The sequence below is a fragment of the Saimiri boliviensis genome, chromosome 13 (genome assembly GCF_048565385.1).
Source record: "Saimiri boliviensis isolate mSaiBol1 chromosome 13, mSaiBol1.pri, whole genome shotgun sequence".
In the NCBI taxonomy this organism is placed as follows: Eukaryota; Metazoa; Chordata; class Mammalia; order Primates; family Cebidae; genus Saimiri; species Saimiri boliviensis.
The window spans coordinates 15,242,999-15,263,733 of record NC_133461.1 but is presented as its reverse complement, the minus strand read 5'-3'; the positions used below and the strand labels follow the sequence as shown (position 1 = coordinate 15,263,733).

The following is a 20,735-nucleotide window of genomic DNA, read 5'->3' as shown; positions in this document are numbered from 1 at the left end:
TACATTTGTTTTCATTTCATTGGGTCTACAGATCATAAGACCTATTACACCTTGATTCCTAGGAATTGAGCATCATGACTCATGAAAATGCAGAAAAAATAAACAGGATGAAGGAGCCAAGGGCATAACCACCCTCTTTCAAAAAGACCCAGTGTTGGGGTGGGTGGGATGGGGCAGAATGAAAAATGGATTAGAGCTGCTTTCTCACAGTAGTAAAGACATAGCAATTCAGAACAGGCTAGATTAGAGTCTTTTGGGGAAACCAGTGTCTGTCTAAACATTAAGGACACCAGGATTAATGACCAAGTCAAGTGGTCCAGACACAGAAGGCCTCAGTCACTGCACTGAGAGTTCCAAGTAGTGAAAACGGGGAAATGGGCTGGGTCCAAGAGGAGGAGGGAAAACGTAAGATGGATCCTTCTAAGGAAGTTTGTTTCAAATAGCAAGGAATGCTTTTGAATGAGTCACAGGCAGAGCAGAACAAGAAGACCTGAGGAAAAAGGCAAACTGTAGGCTGGGGGTCTCAACTGGCAACAGTCTGGCTGCAGAAGTATGGCTAGGTCCTGGGAGTGTATCACACTCCCTTTGATGGTAGGTAGGGATGCTTGACCCACTAGAACATGGTGGCTGAAGAAGTAGCTTCAAGACTTAGACCCTCTGCCTCCAAATCCCAGTTGTAACACGTACAAGTAGCTTAACCACGGGCCAACCATGGTGCTTCTTTGTGCTTCAGTTTTCTTTCAGTGGAAACTAAAAATACTGCTTTTAACATAAGATTGCTGTGATGACTAAATGATTTCCTATATATCAAGCAATAAAAAGAATACTTGGCATAAATAATATTTAATAAATACAAGTGACTATGATCTTTCTTACCTTTGTTAGTAATAAAGCTGTCTCACTGTAAGCTGGTCAAACATGAATTCCAGAAAAGTACTCAGTTAACATTTTAAGGCTTGAATAATGGTGTAATCCCTCTAATCAGACATTCCTGAAAATTAAGAGTTGCTGTTGCTTGCATTCTTCTACTTACTTTTAAATTCATTTTTCTTTCTTTCTTTCTTTCTTTTTTTTTTTTTGGAGACAGAGTTTTGTTGCTCAGGCTGGAGTGCAATGGTGCACTCTTGACTCACTGCAACCTCTGCCTCCCAGGTTCAAGGGATTCTCCTGTCTCAGCCTCCCAAGTAGCTGAGATTACAGGCATGAACCACCACACCCAGCTAATTTTGTATTTTTAGTAGAGATGGGGTTTCTCCATGTTGGTCAGGCTTGTCTATGTGCTTTAACAATTCTGCAAGTTTATAGGTGGTAACTTTGTGAATTATCATGAGTCTTAAAATATCCGTGTTTCACACTCTTTATTGAGTTAGAATATGGCTATGCAGTTCTAGGTACAAAGTGCTTTTCAGCACTTTGAGGGTATGATTTTATTATCTTTTTGCTACCCAAAATTGTTGATGGGAAAGTTGATGTTAAGATAATCCTTGCTCCTTGTAATTTTAATTTTTTTGTTCTTAATAATTTTTTTGATATTTCATTACATTAAGGATATTTTTTAAATTGTATTTTAAAAAGCTTATCCTGTTCATCAGCAGATTTTCCTATCTGAAAATTTATATCTCATTTCAGTTCTCGGAAACCTCAGCCATTACTGTGGGCTCAGTGTATCTCCCCAAAATTCGTATGTTGAAATTTTAATCCCAACTGTGATGACACTTGAAGATGGTTCCTTTGGAAGATAATTAGGGTTAGATGAGGTCATGAGGGCAGAATCCATGATGGAATTACTGCCCTTATAAGGAGCTCTAGGCACCAGATCTTTTCCTGTCTGCCATGTGAGGACACAACAAGAAGGCAGTCATTTATGAACCAGGAAGGGGCCCTCACTAGAACTTGACCATGCGGGAACACTCCTCTCAGACTACCAGTTTCCAGAACTGTGAAAAATCAATGTTTGTTGTTTAAGCCACACATTCTATGGTATTCTGTAGCAGCAACCTGAACTGACTAAGAAAGCCACAGCCATTATGTACTCAATTGCTTGGCCACATTTGATCTACTCTCTTCTGGATTCCTACTAAGATAATATTGATGTATCTTATGCTTCTCTCTCTGTTTCCAAAGTTTTTTGAATATCTAATAAATTTACATGGCCCAAACATCAACTATCATAAAAAAAGACTAGAGTAGAAAGTCTTCCTTCCACTCCTATTCCCTATTCATTTAGTTGCTATTCCTCTGTCCTTACTAGTAATATATGTGCATATTGAAATATACACACAGGGTCATAAATAAAAACAACAAACATGCAAAATGATTCTAATAATACTGTATTATTAACACAGCATATGATTATCCCTTTCTCTTTCCTAGTCCCCCAAAAAGCAACAAAATAATGTGCAGCTATTATTTTATTATCGTCGGCAGAATATCTATATGTAGGGTGATATCGTTTGGATATTTGTCTCTGCCCAAATCTCATGTTGAATTGCAATCCCCAATACTGGAAGTAGGGCTTGGTGGAAGGTGTTTGGATCCCAGAGGCTCATCCCTTAGGGCATGGTGCTCTCTTCATGACAGCGAGTTCTCGTGAGATTGGTTATTGAAAGATGTGTGGCAACTTCCACAACCCTCTCTCTCTTGCTTATGCTTCTATATGATGTGCCTACTCCTCCTTTGGCTTCTGTCATGATTGTAAGTTTCCTGAGGCCTCCTCAGAAGCTGAGCAGATGCCATCACTTTGCTTCCTGTACAGCCTGCAGAACTGTGAGCCAGTTAAAACTCTTTTCTTTACCAATTACCCAGTCTCAGACATTTCCTTACAGCAATGCAAAAATGGACTAATATATAGGGGGTTTAAACAAGAAGTGAGGAAGAAATCTAGAGAAAGATTTGAGGAAAAAAATGAATAAAACTTCACCTTTAACTTTAGGGAAGATGAAATCATTTGCTGCAGAATTCAGCGAAATCTACATTTATGCCTTTACTATAATGCAAGCAACACAAGCAAGTCTTCATGCTGTACAGTGATGCTGCCCAAGTCATCATGGGCTACTGCTGTCAGTCAAGGGGAGCAGTCCTTCCACCTGGAGGTGCCATATGATGCTTTTGTCTAAAATAGTAGTCCTGGGGCATCCTTGGAATCATAGCTGCTCAGTGCAAGTTGGGCAGGCATCATGGAACTTTCTAGCACATGCCTCATTCCCCAGTGCAATCCAGAGTAACACTCTGCTCTGAGTTCCACATCAACATTCAAATGTTAAACTCTGAGCCATTTTGCCAGAAAATAAATGTGCCCCTGTGAAGAGAAAAAACAGGAACTATGTGAAGCAAAATATACTAATTACTTTATAAATAGGCTCCTTCTTTCTCCTAGTCCCTCCTGGCGATGTCCTCCTGTTTCCATTTCTCTCCCCATGATCCTCCCTTCCTCCATACACACGCAAATGAAACAAATGACCTGTTATTTTTCTTTTGTAATAAATAAGGAGTGAAAAAGCATTCCTCGGGAAAAATAAAAGAGAACCAGAAAACGATGAACTAACATCCCACTCAATAATAGTGTCTTCAGTTTTGATCTAAAACCCTTCTCCCAGCTAGTGGGAAGAACAGACATCCCACTCACTCGAGGTTTCGCTTGGGTTCTACACCAATGCTCCAAATGAGAACAGAAAACATTCCGGGTGCCTTTCACATAGTAACTGAGAGCCATTTTAACGGGGTTTACAATAAAGGCCAAGCATGATGGGTCGTGCCTGCAATCCCAGCACAGTGAGAGGCCAGAAGTGGGAGGATCACTCAAGCCCGGAAGTTAGAAGCTGCAGTGAGATAGGCTTGCAACACTGCAGTTCTGCCTGGGTGACAGAGTGAGACCCTATTTCTAGAAAAAAGCAAAACAAACACAACAAAAATAAATAAATAATTCAGTAATAGGTTCAATTTCATTGATCTCTATTATTCCACTGATTTGAAGCTTTCTATTTTTGTTTTATATATATAAAAAAAATCTACCAGGGAAAAGCATGCCAAATATTCTCTTTTGGCAGACTAGAGAAAGGATTAAGAAAAAAAAAAAAAAAAGGATGAGTTACAATGTGTCAGAATCCAGGTCTCCACATGTATACAGACATGGAAAATGTGAGTAATTAAATAATTCAGGCAAACCCTTAACTGTCTCTCTGTGTCTTTTTATTGAAACTTCTGGCTAAAATAAGCCTGAAAGAAAGAGTATACTTGCTTGTGAAACTGAATCAAAGGGTGGGGCTAAGTACGGGGAGTGGTTAAGATTTTTTTAAAATATTTCTTCTGTTGAAAGTTTCCCAACTCTTCAGCCACAATCTCTTACTAAAGGAGCAAATTGCCAATTCTTCTCCAGTGGAAGAAAACAAGGTATTGTAAATATTTCTTTGGTTATTGATTTTATTTAAGCTTTTCTTCTTGTTTGAAGGGCTTAGCTAAGTAACAAATAATGAATACCCCCCTTCCCCCAGAAAAGTCCAGAAATAATAGATAAGGCCCAATCCCTTAAGAATTTTTCTGTACAAGTCAGAAAGGCTTAACCCTGAGCTGGCTTGAAGTTTGTTATTAGAAAGAGGGATATGGAGGAGAGAGCATTCATTCCTCAAAAAAGTTAAGAGAAATTGTTTTACGAGGAATTGTGGAGTGGAATTTGCTCCTTGTTTTACTGGGTATTGTGAAATCATGAGTGGAGTTTCCTCCAGTCATATTTCTTTATCTTTCAACAAAGTCAGAGAGAAATAGGATATTCTCTCAGGACAGTTGAGCCAAAACCCTTTAACTCTTTAGCAAAAGTGAGCTTGGCACTCTGAATTTGGATCCTAGTCATTAAGATATGGAACTCATGGTTTAACCCTTTAACTGTTTTGCCCTCAAACCCAAAACCTCACTCTCCTCTCCTGGCCACCACTTCATGGGCCATTAGCTTTCTTCTCTACTGTGGAATAATCAATGTTCCTAATCCCATACTTTAGGTGCTTTTCACAAACCACCCCAAGCTATTACCTGTCTCTAAAGAAGGCCTTAGGTGAATAGAGAAGCACTGGGGATTGGAGAAAGCTGTCATCCTCTGATATGCACAACTCCATGAGGAACTAATATTGTCATTGTCATCAGAAAGGAAAGAGGCCCCAGAGAGTGACTCATGGAAAAAGGGACAAGAATCCTTCTCCCCACTCTTCAGATCTTCTTTCTCCTCCTGATGGTTCTCTACCACGCAGTCTTTCTCCCTAGCCACTAAAATCTTAAAGACAATGAGATAACAATGGCAAAAGCAACTGTATTCAGAGTCAAGAGAATGAAGTTGCAGTTTTGACTGCTGTGCATCCTTCACTCAATCAACTTCTTTCAGCTTCAGTTTCTTAGCAGACAAAACGGGGGAGTTGGGTTAGGGACACTCCAAGCGTCTTTCCAACTCTGATATGCTGCAGCATGTGTGTCTATGATGAGACATTTTGGTGGATGACACTATCATTTTCTTGCTTTCTTAATTCTCTTTGGCTTCTCCTCTGAGCCTGTCTACAGGTTAAGCTCATAGGTGATCAGTTTATAGCTCCTGAATTAATTTTGAAAATCACATGGTGAATTTCTGACCTAGACATTTCCAGTCTTCTCTGAAAATAAAATTGTCCAACATTTGTTTGGAATAATTATTTTCTTAAAATTTCATCCCACAATTCTACACCCTTCAGAAATTATTCTTCACTGTTGGGTTAAATATCACTAATGGATGTCTTAGTACTTCATTAGATTAATTTAAAAAAAGAAAAGAAAGAATTGTTCATCTTGTATGTTCTGGGTAACATCTGATACATAAATAATTTTAAGAAGGGAATTAGTGAAGATGAACACAACTACATATTAAGTTTACATGAGAAATTAACTTTCATAGTAGAGAATTATTGTTTTCAGGAACATGTTATAAGTAAATAAACACTAGAATAACCATAAACTGAGGTAGAAAGATAAAAACCCCAGCCCCTAAAATGGTACTTTCCCCACTTCATGAAGAGTGTGGTTTGGCCAAGAACCAGACATTTTCCATGTGAATTTAATTCATGAGTTTGAAAAACACAAAGCTTGATATATACTATACTGTATGCAAGTAACAAATTTTTTTTTGAATGAAAATGAGCCTTAAAGGAAGTACAGAGTTATTTTGAAGATGGCATTTGATCTGTTGAGGAAGAAATAGTCACAGGCAAATATTCAATATTTTATGAGGGTGTGGAATTACTACAGAGCTACGGTCTTTTTGTTTTCTATAATCAAATAATGTCAGCCTGGGAGTATCATAAGCTTTTGAAGTAGGCAGGAGCCACACCTAAGGCATGATTTAGAGGCGGGGAAGCTGTTTGGTTAAGTGTAAGTTCATGGTTAGGAAGGATTTCCACAGTATCGCTATTAACTCCAAGTTATGATGAAACCAAAACTTTGTCTACACACGCCTCTCTCGTGATTAAGTTATTTGAGTACAGAGAACTCCTGACATTTTCCAGAGTTCTCATTCTAGGTTTCTCAGAAGGGCAGGTGATATTCATGCAAGACAAAACTCTACACAACCTTGGCATTAATGAGCGTTTCTAGGCCTAAGAGTTTGAATTATTTTATTTTTTAAATAATTTCAATTTTTATTTTTGATTCAGAGGGTACATATGCAGGTTTGTTACAAGGGTATAATGTATGATTCTGAGGTTGAGGTTTGATTGATTCCATCACCCAGGTAATGAGCATAGTACCCAACAGTTAGTTTTTCAATCTCTTCCCCCTTCTCTGCCTCTGGAAAAAATAGATATAAACACATGGAAACAAAACTAGTGGTGCGAAAAATGTCAAGAGAATGGGAAAAACTATGTTATGGGACCCTACTTTTAATTGACCAGAATCCATTCATTCTCTAATGCACATTAGCACTAAAATTTGAGGCGATTCCCATAAATTTTCTAAACTTCAGTGTTTTAATGCGTAAAATACTAATATTGGACTAGAATTTTGCTGAAGTCTATTCAGCTTTTATGATTATGTATATGGATATGTAGGAAAATATGAATACATACTTTTATAAAAATGAAGTGGAAGAAATATTAATATGCTATCTTTTGCTTTGTTTTTCTTAGGTCTCCTCAATGGATGCTCTAGCAACTTCAATCAACCAGTTTGCCCTGGAATTGAGCAAAAAGCTAGCTGAATCTGCTCAGGGTAAAAATATTTTCTTTTCTGCCTGGAGCATCTCAGCTTCCTTGGCCATGGTGCATTTGGGCGCCAAAGGTAACACTGCAGCCCAGATGACCCAGGTGAGTGGAAAAGGTCAACCATCTTCTGTTTCTTGTAAACTAAGTGTTTTTATTGCCTTTTAACTTCAGTTTCCTCTTGACAACTTGGTAATTTACATTTCACAATGACATTCTCTAAAACAGGACATACACTAAAAAATTCTATGCCACAAAACAAATCCTGGTAAAGGGAATCAATTTGCAGACTGTTGCCAGGAAAACCATTTAAGTACCTGTGTCTTTTAGCAATATAAAATGGAGAAAGGATGAGGTTATCAATTTTTATAAACAGCAAAACCAATTTTATTTTGACGATACTATTTCAAAAAGTAGTTGGTCAAGCTTTAAATAATAGAATTATTCAGCATCTTTATAATCAGATTTTCTTGAAGACACAAAAAAGAAAAATAAACAAATTCTGTTTCTCATGCTTTGTTTGATTCTCTCTTTGTTTAGGCCCTGGTTATCTGAATGAATCTAAGAAGCTCATTAAGATCATTAAAATAATAACATAATACTATTGTATAGAGAACTAGTTTTGCAATAAGCATCCTCAAAACATTGTGTGTATGTAAATATATAGATGTAGCCATAGACAGCAAAACAGCCATATGTGTGTGTAAAAATATAGTGTATATGAATACATATTCATATATGCAACAATATGTATATAAAAATGTGTTTTGAAATAAAAATAAAAAGAGAAAGAGTAAACTTGGCCCTAAATCTTGTAAAATCAAAAGGCTAAATGAAACAATTTTCACCCAAGAGGGTGACTTCTTTGCAAAGTATGGATATGAACACAGCTGGTAATCTGAGAAAAGTGGGCAGAACAGATGCTCTATTAGTTTGGACTTGGACTATCACCCTTACTCTTGTAGTTCACAAGATATCAGGTGTTTTAAACAAGACGACAGCAACAACAAAATCCTTGTTCACAACTTGTTAACGATTGGTTCAGTAGTTCAAAAGTCTTAATCATTAATATGAGAGACAACCTTAAATGGATTCCAATTTGAATCTATTTAACATAAATATATTGCTGAGTGTTGCTTGTCCTTGTTTCAAATGCTAATGCTCTCAGTTGCAAATGAGCCTCATGAATTAGCTGTGCACCCCTCTTTGTATGGTAGGTGACCCTTGTTCTATTACCAGGGGTTCATGCAACACTTGATGTAATATACTGTATTTCTTATTGTCAGCCAGGTCCAGGACATGAGAGATAAAAGTATTGTCTTCTGTTCTACTGTTGTATAATTCAGAGGAAAGAAGTGTATCTACGTCCTTGCTGTTAACTTTTCAATGAAATGCTGGGGTGAACATATAGATTGTGCCTATATATGTCAAGTGGTGGTAGACAATAGGAACTAAAGCATTTAACTAGAAAAAGAAACAACTAAAATTCCTTAATTTTCCACATAATTACGGCTTTTACTTAAACTGTCTAAATGATGGTCTCAGTGGGACACCTAGCATTCTTCTTAAAACAACCATGAGTAAAAAGGAAATATGGAAAATAAGAGAGTTTTACCTCAGGGTTTTCCCAACATCACTCTAGTTATAAAACATAGGAAAATAAAGAGACTAGCACTTAAACTGGAATTTAGAAAATTTATTTAAAAGCAGTTATTGACTTATTCTATTAGTTAAACACATTATTTAAGTCAAGTCAGAGCCCCTTTGTTTAAAGAATTATATGTTCTGCAATTACAGGAATAACTGACTTGTATTTACAGATGATGTATAATTTATATGATTGCTTCTCTGCAAAGTGTATTCACTGGTCTTTTTATTGAAATTACAGGTGCTTCAATTTAAGAGAGACCAGGGAGTCAAATCTGACCCTGAAAGTGAAAAAAAAAGAAAAATGGTATATTTTATCCTTCAATATACATTTGATAATTAAGGAAAAAGTACTTTTAGCACATATATTTTACTGATAATTTAAGTGACTTTTAGCTGATAACTTTTCTTAGAAACATATATTAAAGTTATAGGAACATTTTTTCAGAATATAACATATCTACACTTTTTGAAAGATCACTTCTCCCCATGCCTTTTTAATCTCACTAAAAATTTCTCTACTTTCAAACTTTTTTTTGCCTGCTTTTGTAAATTAAATGTGTAGGAAATTATGGCCTAAATAATATTTCATTCTTTGCACTAACATTAAAGAAAACATTTTTGTCTACTTTAGGATCATTTTCCTCTTTTGTTTGCCTTTCACCAAATAACTTAATTTAGCTATAGTTTGCTAACATATACATAACTCTCGTTTAACATTTTTATTTGACTAATTCATTCTCTTTTAAAGGAATTCAATTTGAGCAACTCTGGAGAAATACACTGTAATTTCCAAACACTTATCTCAGAAATCCTCAAGCCTAATAATGACTACATACTTAAAACAGCCAATGCGACATATGGTGAGAAAACATATCCATTTCACAATGTAAGTGCAAATGTATTATTTTAAGCTAATGGAATAGAAAGAGCAATGTGAGATCAATCAGTAAACTCTATTTCTTTAGGGATCCCAAGGACAATCTCAATGTGGTCAGTACTTCCCTGTAAACAATTAATTAGACCAACCAATGAGTGTCTAGTGGTAAAGGAAACCAGTAACAGTTCTCAAGCCAGATCTAGCAATCAGATATTTATGTCTAGAATAAAGAGATAACCCCTAAGAATGGCCCACAAATACATATGGAGACTTGGCTGGAGACTGTATACTGGAGAACAAAACTGACCTCGGGATGAGAGAAGTGGGGAGTTTTCACAACAAGACGTTACAGACTTTGGGAACATGAAACATGAGATAATATCAACTTCTCCTCTTTGCTAGTGGTTGAAACTCCACCAGTGCAGACCATGATGACTCCGTCCTCTGTTAAGACTCACGAGGTTCTCAGAGGGTCACATCACAACCCTGGCTAATCAATTACTTCTTTTTCCATCATTTCCTTATGCAGGAGGATCCAGGTGTCCAGTGGGAACAAGGAAATTAGATAGGGTAGAAGGATAGCAATAAGATAAAATAGAGCTACCTTGTGATTTCAAGCAATGCTATCCCTGTTCAAATCTAGTGAATTCTGGAGAGTTCAGGACTTAAGCTTTTTTATTACTAAAGATACAAAACCACCCAAACGGAGTCTTAAAGACAGTTTCCTTTCTTGTAGGTTCAGGGACTCTGGTTTGATTCAGAAGTGGGAGAAATGACTGACTCAGTGGGCACTTGGAAACAAGAGGGACACAGAGATAGATATGAACATCTTTTTATATGTCCACAAGCCCTGAATTAAGACAGGGAGTAGTCCCTCATAAATATTTAAATGTTCTTTTTACTAGATTTTAAATTCCACAGAACTTAGACTTCATAATCTTCAAACCACTTCCTGGAAGCAGAATTAACTCATCACTTTTTACTCCCTACGAGCCCTCCATAAAGTAAGCAAATTTACTACACAGTCTTGAAGAATAAATTATGTTCCCAAGGCAGGTGCCTTCATAAAAGCAACCTCAGTCATAGCCTACATGTGATGACTGCCACTGGGTGAACATCAGAGGATCAGGAGGAGGAGGAGGCCTCATTTTTTTTCCCTCAGAATGCCCAATAAAACATTTGATTCTGCTTAGAAATTCATTTTCATGGCAGAATATCATCTTCAAGGGCCCTCCACAAAGTTCTTAGATGTTTAGAGTACACAGAAGGAAGCTGCCAGTATCACAGCCCTCGCTTTGGTTTCGTCCCTGCCATAGAAAGTCAAGTACAATGCCCAGTATTTCTTGGCCACTGGGGTCACTTTTGTAATTTGTAGTCCCTTTTCATTCTTGCTTCATTTCAAGGCATGGATAAAAATAGAAAAGAAGAGGATGTGGAAGCCCCAGAACTGTGGGCATCAGTACTTTCTTCCACAGCTGGAGTTCTGCAGAGCTAGCCAGTGCCCTGCTAAGTTTGAAGAGGAAGGTGTTGAGTTTTTGACCAAAACTGGGAGTCAGGAAAGAGAAGAGGGAGTGATGGTGTCGGAGTGTGCAAATTAATTGCCCACTTACCTAGTTCTTTTGATAATCTAAGTAGATTTGATTTCTCGGTTTTAAACAACTCTACAAAATGGGATGTTATCTATGTCTTTCAGAAATATTTAGAAGATGTGAAAACATATTTTGGTGCAGAGCCTCAGTCTGTTAACTTTGTGGAAGCTTCTGACCGAATCAGAAAAGAGATAAACTCTTGGGTTGAAAGACAGACCGAGGGTAAGCTTTCACCGACACCGAGGGGCTCAGCAGCATGCTTTTCCCAAATGTCCTTTTATTTATTTTAGTCTGTGTCATGTGTAAGTATGTGTATTCCTTAAATAGAAGGGTGGACACATTCTAAATATTCAGAACATTTATTTCTATTCATGTACCTAATTTTTAGGTTGACTGCCTTCCTAATAAGTCTTATCTAAAATACGTAAGTCAAGCCATCACGTTATCAAATAGACAAGAAAATTATCATCTCCCACTAATTCCCAAGAAGAGTCCAAGCATAAAAAGCAGACAAATGCAAAAAGGAAATTGGAAATAACTGCTGCTGCATGCATGATTTTTAAAGAAAAATACTAATAACAGAAATGTGGCATTAAATGTGCTATAGAATCTTAAGTACTTTTCAAAATAAGTTCATGTACAAGTATCAGTTAGAGTATGGGTTAAAGAGTGCTAACGAAGAGGCCCAAAATATAGTGGCTTAGTAAGACACAAGTCTGTTTTTCTCTCAAATAAGAGTTCAAAGGTAATTAGGCATCTTGATCTAATCCTTTCCCAAAGGCCCTACCTGTTAATACTACTACATTGAATATTAGGTTCCAACATAAGAATTGTGGAGGGACACAAATATTCAGGTCATATCAGCAGCACATTACCTTAATAGATTTCCTAATATATGTTTATTATATTCCTCATGTATATTAATTAGATTTATTTACTAAAATGTAATTTAAGATTTATTTGTTTATAATCACAAGAGAAATGGATTCACAGATGGAAATTTTGTGCTTTTTTGGTCATGTTTTTATACTGAGTATATACTAGCTTGATGAAAGTAATCAGAGAATTTTCTATGTTGTGCTTTGAAACTGTTTTTATAGTGTAGAGATTTATCATTTACTTGAAGATTTAAAATAATTTACCTGTCTACATGACTGGGGTTGACACTATTTCCACAGGAGGTAATTATTTGACAGTTGTGAAATTTCAATCGTGTTTAATTTTTTTTTTCAGACTGTCGACCATTTCTTGAGTTTCTATTAATATTTTCCTGGAAAATCATTTTTAAATTAATGGCCACAAACTGTCTCTTATAATTTTAACACCTTTCCCATTTCTGCATTTTGGCAGTTTAAAAGATCAGCCCTTTATTCTGAGCAGTCTCTGTTGCAGAGTGAAGCTGGGTTGACCAGGAGGTTCTTCTCAATCCAGTTCTATGTACCTCAGTTATCAAACATGTGCCTCTAGAGCAAACCTCTAACACCTGATTTGTGAGATATATATTTGATATATTTTTATAAATCGTTCAGGGTGCTTTGGTGGAGAGTTTGGAGAGAATGTATTGGGGGTTGACAGTCAAATATCAGTTTAAGTTGTAACTATAACAATCTGATAGAAGCAATTGCACCCAGCAATATTTTGGGCAACAGGAAAACATTGGCACAACCTTCCAGATGTTAATCAGAGCAGCTTACGGTTTGTGGCTACAAACCGAAGTGAAAAAGAAGGAAGCATTTGGTCCCCTCAAAATAGAGGTACAAATCAACTCATGTTAGAGGGAAATTTTTATAATTAAAATGCAGATTTATACTTAATGTAGAATAAAGCTTACTGACCATTCAGTATATTATTTCTTCAGTGTTTCTCTCCTTATTCACAGCAGCTATTCTAGACAGAAACAGTATATGTCCATTTCTGGAAAATCCAAAACCAGGACTTTTTAAGAAAACTTTCATAGTTCCAGAAAAAAAATAAAAAATCTGGTTGTCTTTAGTTAAAATATACATATTTCTACAAGCCATTTGCAACTGGCATTTTGTTCTTACAGGTAAAATCCAGAATCTCCTATCTGATGACTCTGTGGATTCCACAACCAGGATGGTTCTGGTGAACGCCTTGTACTTTAAAGGAATCTGGGAACATCAATTCTTAGTGCAAAACACCACAGAAAAGCCTTTTAGAATAAATGAGGTAGGAAACTTTTAAAGATCAGTTTGAATTTTCACATGGCATTGTAAAAATGATTCCATTATAAATTCACTCTTCTTTTAAATCATACGTTCTAGCGAACTATGGCTCTTACTAGGTGGACTAAAAGCCTCCAGTTCTCTGGGGAATTCAGTGACATTCCCCTTACTTTGTTTTTTTTCTGGATATACAATCACTCAGTCCCTGCTACCCTTGTGAGCTGGGTAGGGTAGTTTATATATTTATTTCCTAGGTGAGAAATAGTGTAGCCAAGTGACTGGAGGCATGCCTGAGTTAGAAGCAGCCCAGAATCAGAACCTTACACTCCTCACTGTAGATTCTGTACCTGATCTGCTAAACCAATACTAACTTCTACCAAATTCTCACCCTTACAGAAGTAAAAGCAATAAAAGGGAAGGCTGATGTAAGGTTATAGATCAGTCTCTCATGAATGGGCCAGAGTGTGGCTGGGCTTTGGGACCTGATTGGCAACAAGGACTCAAATATTGTCAAGATTTTCCCTCTATTTTCCAACTCGGTTTCTACCATTATTCTTCTCTCACGTTGAAGTCTAACTTTCTCTGCTTCCCAGTTCACAATGGCAGAACATAGCTACCCACAGGACCTTCTCCATGCTAGAGACCAGTTGGAAAATCCCATTCCAAATTTCTAGGAAAGGAACTAGTTGACCAAGGTTTGTTACAGTTGTTTAGTCTAGGGATAGGCCACAGACAGTGCTGCTGTGGAGCTCTGGCTTTAGTGAATGTGTGCAATGGGCATTTCTCTACCAGGGAGGTGAGGATGGGGAAGGAGCCGAACACACAATCCAGCAGGTTAATGACAAGTGAGCTGGATAGTTGCCTGGGTTTGTATATTCACTGGAAATTTTTAGTTGCAGGTGATAGAAAAGTATTCCAAACTAGCTTTGCCAAAATGGAAATTGTACTGGAATTAACTTAGGTAACAAAAAACTAGGAAGTCAGGAGTGAGTGATGGTGGTCTTTAGAGTCTCAACACATTATCCCAGTTCATTCTCATTCTGTCTCTTTCTCTTTCTTGCTCCTCTAGTTGCTACTCTCATTCTCTAATAATGATCAGGGAATATGGTTGCCTCATATTAAGCTTAAAGCTTCACAACTCTATCAGACAGAGAAAGTGTTTGCCATTAGTTCTAAAACAGTGATTGCAAAGAAGGTTCTGGTTGGTGCCATTCATGGGCTCTCTCTAGAAAAAAACCACAGCACACTGGAGTACTCCTAGTAAACGGCCCTTGTCATGTGGCCACCACCTTAGCATACGGTTGGGCTTTGTGATGGACAGTTCCACATAGAATGGACAAGTAACATATGTCTACAACATCTACGTTGCAGGGGTGTTTGTTTTGCTTTTATTTGGCATTGGACTTATTTTTAAATAAGCTTTATTTTTTAGAGCATTTTAGCTTTACAGAAAAAATTGTGCAGAAAGTACAGGGTTCCCATATGTTCCCCCTTCAACACACATAGTTTCCCTTAATATTAACAACTTGCATTAGTGTGGCATATTGGTTATAATTGATGATTGAATATTCACATGTAATTATTAACTAAAGTCTGTAGTTTACACTTGAGTCCACTCTTGGTGTCTTACAGTTCTTTGGGTTTTGAAAATGCACAGTGTCGTGTAGCCACCATAACAATAGTATTCAGAATAATTTCACTGCCCTAAAAGTGCCCTGTGCTTTACCTATTCATCCATTCCCCCAAAGCCCTGACAACCACTGATCTTTTTTTCTTTGTACAGTTCTGGCTTTTCTGGAAGGTCACATAGTTGGAACCATACAGCATGTAGCCTTTTCAGGCTGACTCCATTCACGGTGAATTTAAGGTTCCTCCATGCCTTTTCCGGGCTTGATAGATCTTTTTGTTTTATTGTTGAATGGTATAATTGTACCACAGTTTATTTATCTATTCACCTATTGAAACATATCTTAGTTCCTTCCAATTTTGGGCAATAATGAATAAAGTTGGTATAAACACTACACTGTGTGCAAGGTTTTCTGTGGACACAGTTTTTTACACATTTGAGTAAATGCCTAGGGGCACAATTGTTGCATTGTATGGTAAGACTAGGTTAACTTAGTAAGAAACTGCCCAACTGTTTTCTAAAGTGGCTGTACCACTGTGCATTCCCACTAGCAATAAGTGATAGTGCCTGTTCCTCCATATCTTTATCAGCATTTGGTGCTGTCAGTGTTTCATATTTTAGCCATCCTCATAGACATGTGTAATTTGCAGTCTCCTAATGACATATGAGTGAGTATATTTCATGTGCTGTATGTCTTCTTTGTGAGGTATTTCTTCAGATATTTTGCCCATTTTAAAAACTGGCTTGCTTGTTTTTATTATTGTCGAGTTTTAGAATTCTTTGTATGTTTTGAATACCAGTCTCTCATAATTATGTGTTTTGCAAATATTTTCTGCTCATCTATTGCTTGTCTTTTCATTCTCTTAGTGAATGTCAGTTTTTATAATACTAAATTACGTTCTCAAATATTTGCATGTAAAATATACCTTACTCAGCTTCTGGATTATTGGCATTTCCTTAATTTACACAAGATCATATATTAAGTGTTTGATATAATACCCCTTGCTATAGTCTACAGAGGTTGCCACGGTCGTGTTAGAAACAGAAACTCACATATTTGCTATTGGGGATACTTTTCAGTGGAATACATATTTACATAAAGGAAGGTCTGGATACCTTTATTCACCATTTAGCAGAGGATCGCCAATTTCTGGATACCTTTAGAGGATCACCAGCATCCCAGAAAACTGGGAGTTAATGATGGTAGAGAATTAAGGATTTGGTGGAACACTTCTTCACTGACCTTGTTTTTTTTTCTTGTCAGACTACAAGCAAACCAGTGCAAATGATGTTCATGAAAGAAAAGCTTCAAATTTTTCACATAGAAAAGCCACAAACATTAGGCCTTCAGCTCTACTACAAAAGCCGTGACCTCAGCCTGTTTATACTACTGCCGGAAGACATCAATGGGCTGGAACAGGTAAATAACATCAGCGTGACTGATATGAGGGGGTTTCCATTGTTTGACTAGGAAAGAAACTGGTTGGCAAAGGTTTCTCCCAATTGTCTCCCAATTAAAGAATGGTCTCCCTATCCTTTAATTCCTATAGAGAAAAGTCACCAATGTACCTTGAGTCATAGGCACTTCACCTTTTCAATATTATTTAAGCTTTATAATGCTCTGTAAAATTAATGTTACTGTTCCTGTTTCTCAGAAAGGTTAAGCAATGTATAGACATCTCCAGTCTGGGTCATCACACAAATAGCCACATGTACAACAGATACGATTATACTTTGTCAGTCACAGAACTATGTGGATTGATTATAACAATCTTTCAATCAGTTTAGGTTTCCCTCTGGTAGAACCTATGTGATTTGAAATTAATATTTTAATCATTTGCATTAGTATACAGACACATACACAGGCATTAAACTGTTTTACAAAACTTATTTTTATTTATTTATTTTTTTTGAGACGGAGTTTTGCTCTTGTTACCCAGGCTGGAGTGCAATGGCGCGATCTTGGCTCACCGCAACCTCCGCCTCCTGGGTTCAGGCAATTCTCCTGCCTCAGCCTCCTGAGTAGCTGGGATTACAGGCACGTGCCACCATGCCCAGCTGATTTTTTGCATTTTAGTAGAGACATGGTTTCACCATGTTGACCAGGATGGTCTCGGTCTCTTGACCTCGTGATCCACCCGCCTTGGCCTCCCAAAGTGCTGGCATTACAGGCTTGAGCCACCGTGCCCGGCCCCAAAACTTATTTTTTTGAACATTTTTATCAAGTAAACAACCTTCAGGAGAAAAAGTCTGAACAATACTATCTTCAAGAATTATTTAAGCTGTTTATCAGTCAAATTTCTATTAAGCTGGACTCAACTTGGTCAGACCATGCTTCTGAGCAATTTACATGCCTCAACTGAATCTGAGTCTCATGCAACAGATGGCCTTTCTTTGCCACTGTCCAATTTTTCACATGTTTCAGACTCTTAATACTTGTAAGTTTCCACAGTTCTACTGGTATGTAGAAAACATTTCCAAATTATGTCATAAAATTTGTGAAACTGGAGAGGATAGTAAAAATAAAACCAGTTTGGACAAATAACTGTTACAGTTAAGCCTTTGTAAGATAAATACCTAGAAGTGCAGTTTCTTGAGATGGAGATATTGTCATTTTATTAAAGTAAATGATTTACAGGTATGTCATTGACAGTCAACACTTCAGTCTAGAAAATGCATACGCATTAAAACAAACATGTCATTTAAAAAATCAAACATACAGATATACATGTGTAATATATACACATATATATTTATTATTTTAAAATTTAAAATATAAAGAAAAGGAAAAGCATCCTTAACCTCACTATAACATCATTACTTTTGAGATTTTGGGGGTTTTCTTATCTTTTCTTTCTTTTTTGACTTAGTTTATAATTATTAATCTCACATTGTTTTGATTATAGACATGTTATTTTATTCTAAATTTTGTTTTCAAAGAGCTGTCTCCCATGTTGATAAGCAAGTTTTTCTGTGCCTTGGCTTACAACTTGAACTAGAGTATATGCTTTTGTACAGATAAAATCTAAATGTATATTTATATTGATGTATTTGAGTGTATAGTTGATGTCTTGCATGCTATAGCAGAAGTATTTCCATTTTGAACTAAACTCAAATTCTCCTGTAGTCAGATAGCAATTAATCTGCAGAACAAAGATTTTGAAGGTCAATATTATACAACCAAAGGACTTCCAGATGTGTGTGTGTTGTCACCCTGAGTAGTGGGAGTGATCATAATTCATCTATGTAGTTCTTAGGGAGCTCTCTCAACTACTGTTTTTCATTTCACTTTGGAATTACTGATTCTTTCTTTCTTGGTTCCAAATGGGCAGCTGGAAAAGGCCATCACCTATGAGAAGCTGAATGAGTGGACCAGTGCAGACATGATGGAGGTGTACCATGTGCAGCTGCACCTTCCCAAGTTCAAGCTGGAAGAGAGTTATGATCTCAAGTCAACCCTGAGCAGTATGGGGATGAGTGACGCCTTCAGCGAGAGCAAAGCTGATTTCTCAGGAATGTCTTCAGCGAGAAACCTATTTTTATCCAATGTTTTCCATAAGGCTTTTGTGGAAATAGATGAACAAGGTACTGAGGCTGCAGCTGGCAGTGGGAGTGAGATAGGTTTCCGAATTAAAGTCCCATCCATTGAATTCAATGCAAATCACCCTTTCCTCTTTTTCATCAGGCACAATAAAACCAATAACATTCTCTTTTATGGAAGATTTTGCTCTCCCTAAATACTGCATATCTCTCAACAAACAAGACCATCTTACAGTGTGAAAGATGTGCCATGAGATGGAAAAGCACATTTTTCACAAAAATGAGTTTTTAGTCTAAACCTTTTTCACATTTGAATATAAGTAAATAGATCTTGAAATAATACATTCTAATGATCCTGTCATATCTGTATAGCTGGAGAGAATGATGATTTTTATTTTTACCATGTTAACATTTTATCTAATGTGACTTTCATTTACATTTCAGAACTACGATGCTTTTCAACTGACTGCTTTACAATTCTTGATCACTTGCAATATCCATACTTGTTATCATTATATATTTCATATACATCACTAAATGAAAAAATCTTTATAAAGGTGATATGATATTGATAAATAAGAAGTTTCTCAAGAATATCATTTTGATCGAAAATTTAGCCAGGTATGGAGGTGAATACCTGTGGTCCCTGATACTCAGGAGGCTGAGGTAGGAGGATTGCTTGAGCCCAGGAGGTTGAGGTTGCAGTGAGCTAAGATCACACCACTGCACTCCAACCTGGGCAACAGAGCAAGACCCTGTCTCAATAATAATAATAATAATAATAATAATAATTTTGGTGGCTCATAAATTATCACTGTAAAATTAAATATCCTTTTTCTGTTATTTAAAAAATACTTATATTGACATTAACTTAAAAAACTAGTGAAATTCAAATGAAATTTGTGATTCAGCTAGTAGCAGTCTCTTAATGTTGGTGCCCTAGTTTTGACAAATGTACTGTGGTAATAATGTAAGATGTTAGTGTTTGGAGAAACTGTACTGGGGTATATTAATTCCCTGCATTATCTCTGCACCTCTTCTGCGAATCTAAAATTATTTCAAAATAAAATTTTGTTTAAAATAATCATGGATGGCTGAAATATTCAAAACCAACATCCCCCAGTAACCTTAGCCCCGGCCAGAGCAATGCAGCGCGCGATCCTCACCCTGGGCGCCCATCCTCGGCTGCTGCCTCTTCCTTTGGGGCCCCTGGGCCTGACCTTCCTTCCGGGTCCGCACAGAAGCCTGAGCACGTGGCCGCTAGCACTGGTCCAGCGATGGGAACGCGGTGCGCCCCGGCTGCCATCTCCTGGAGACTAATTGCAGTGGACGTCGAGAGTGAACCACAGTCTCAACAACACCTAATTCTAATTACAACTGGTGATGGGCGAGGTTACGGAAATAACAGGGGCGCTGTGGCAGGAACCAACAGATGGTCTCCTTAGGGGGTATGAGGTGTCCCTTGACCCTTCTCTTCTCGGAGTGGACCTCAAGGTGACTTCTCCCCCGAGGACTTCCTACCCGTGACGTCCTGTGACCCCACCCCCGCTGCCAGTCCAGTCCTCTCAGGCGCCCTCGGGTGGAGCAGCGGGTTAGCTGGGGGAGTGGGGAGCTTCTGCCAACAGAGTCCAGCCCTGCAGGATGCACGTGGCGCAGAATCCTTGAAAAAGCTTTCGAGTGAAACCCATGCCCGCCCAGGGAGCAGAGCCCTAGCCGGGGAGGACGGGTTCCCGCAAGGCCAGCACAGAAAGGAAAGACGCGGCGCGTGGAGGCGGGGGCGCAGGAGGCGGCGTGCAGACGGTGTCCAGAGGCCGGAGGAAGCAACTCCCCAGGGAGTGGGCGGTGGCCCTAGGGACGGCTCCCGGGCCCCATCTCTCCCCGGAGCTCCGGGCAGCCTCGCCCACCGCTCCTGCATCCCAAGCTCCCTGGTCCAGAACGGGCGCTGGGCTCCGCGGGGGTATATTTTCCCAATATAATTTATGAGACAACAGACTCATATTTATATGCTGTTGTTCCAAAATGTAGAGGCAGCCATAGCACTTGCTGCGTTAATTCTCACTC

The 20,735-nt window shown here is 37.9% G+C and overlaps 1 protein-coding gene across 1 annotated transcript; it reads left to right on the top strand.

Annotated features, from left to right (window-relative positions):
* Window positions 1-4,290: 4,290 nt before the first annotated feature.
* Window positions 4,291-19,758, top strand: SERPINB10 (serpin family B member 10). Its single transcript, XM_003926009.4, has 8 exons — window positions 4,291-4,389; window positions 7,134-7,310; window positions 9,094-9,159; window positions 9,604-9,741; window positions 11,426-11,543; window positions 13,369-13,511; window positions 16,399-16,554; window positions 18,467-19,758. The coding sequence occupies exons 2-8, from the start codon at window positions 7,143-7,145 to the stop codon at window positions 18,869-18,871; spliced, it is 1,194 nt and encodes a 397-aa protein (XP_003926058.1). The 5' UTR covers window positions 4,291-4,389; window positions 7,134-7,142; the 3' UTR covers window positions 18,872-19,758.
* Window positions 19,759-20,735: the final 977 nt, after the last annotated feature.

Bases quoted from the DNA above. Each gene is read 5' to 3' on its own strand.
- SERPINB10 (XM_003926009.4), top strand. From the start codon at position 7,143: ATGGATGCTCTAGCAACTTCAATCAACCAGTTTGCCCTGGAATTGAGC. The intron at 9,160-9,603 runs GTATATTTTATC...TCTCTTTTAAAG, and splicing joins GTGAAAAAAAAAGAAAAATG to GAATTCAATTTGAGCAACTC. The intron at 13,512-16,398 runs GTAGGAAACTTT...TTTTCTTGTCAG, and splicing joins AGCCTTTTAGAATAAATGAG to ACTACAAGCAAACCAGTGCA.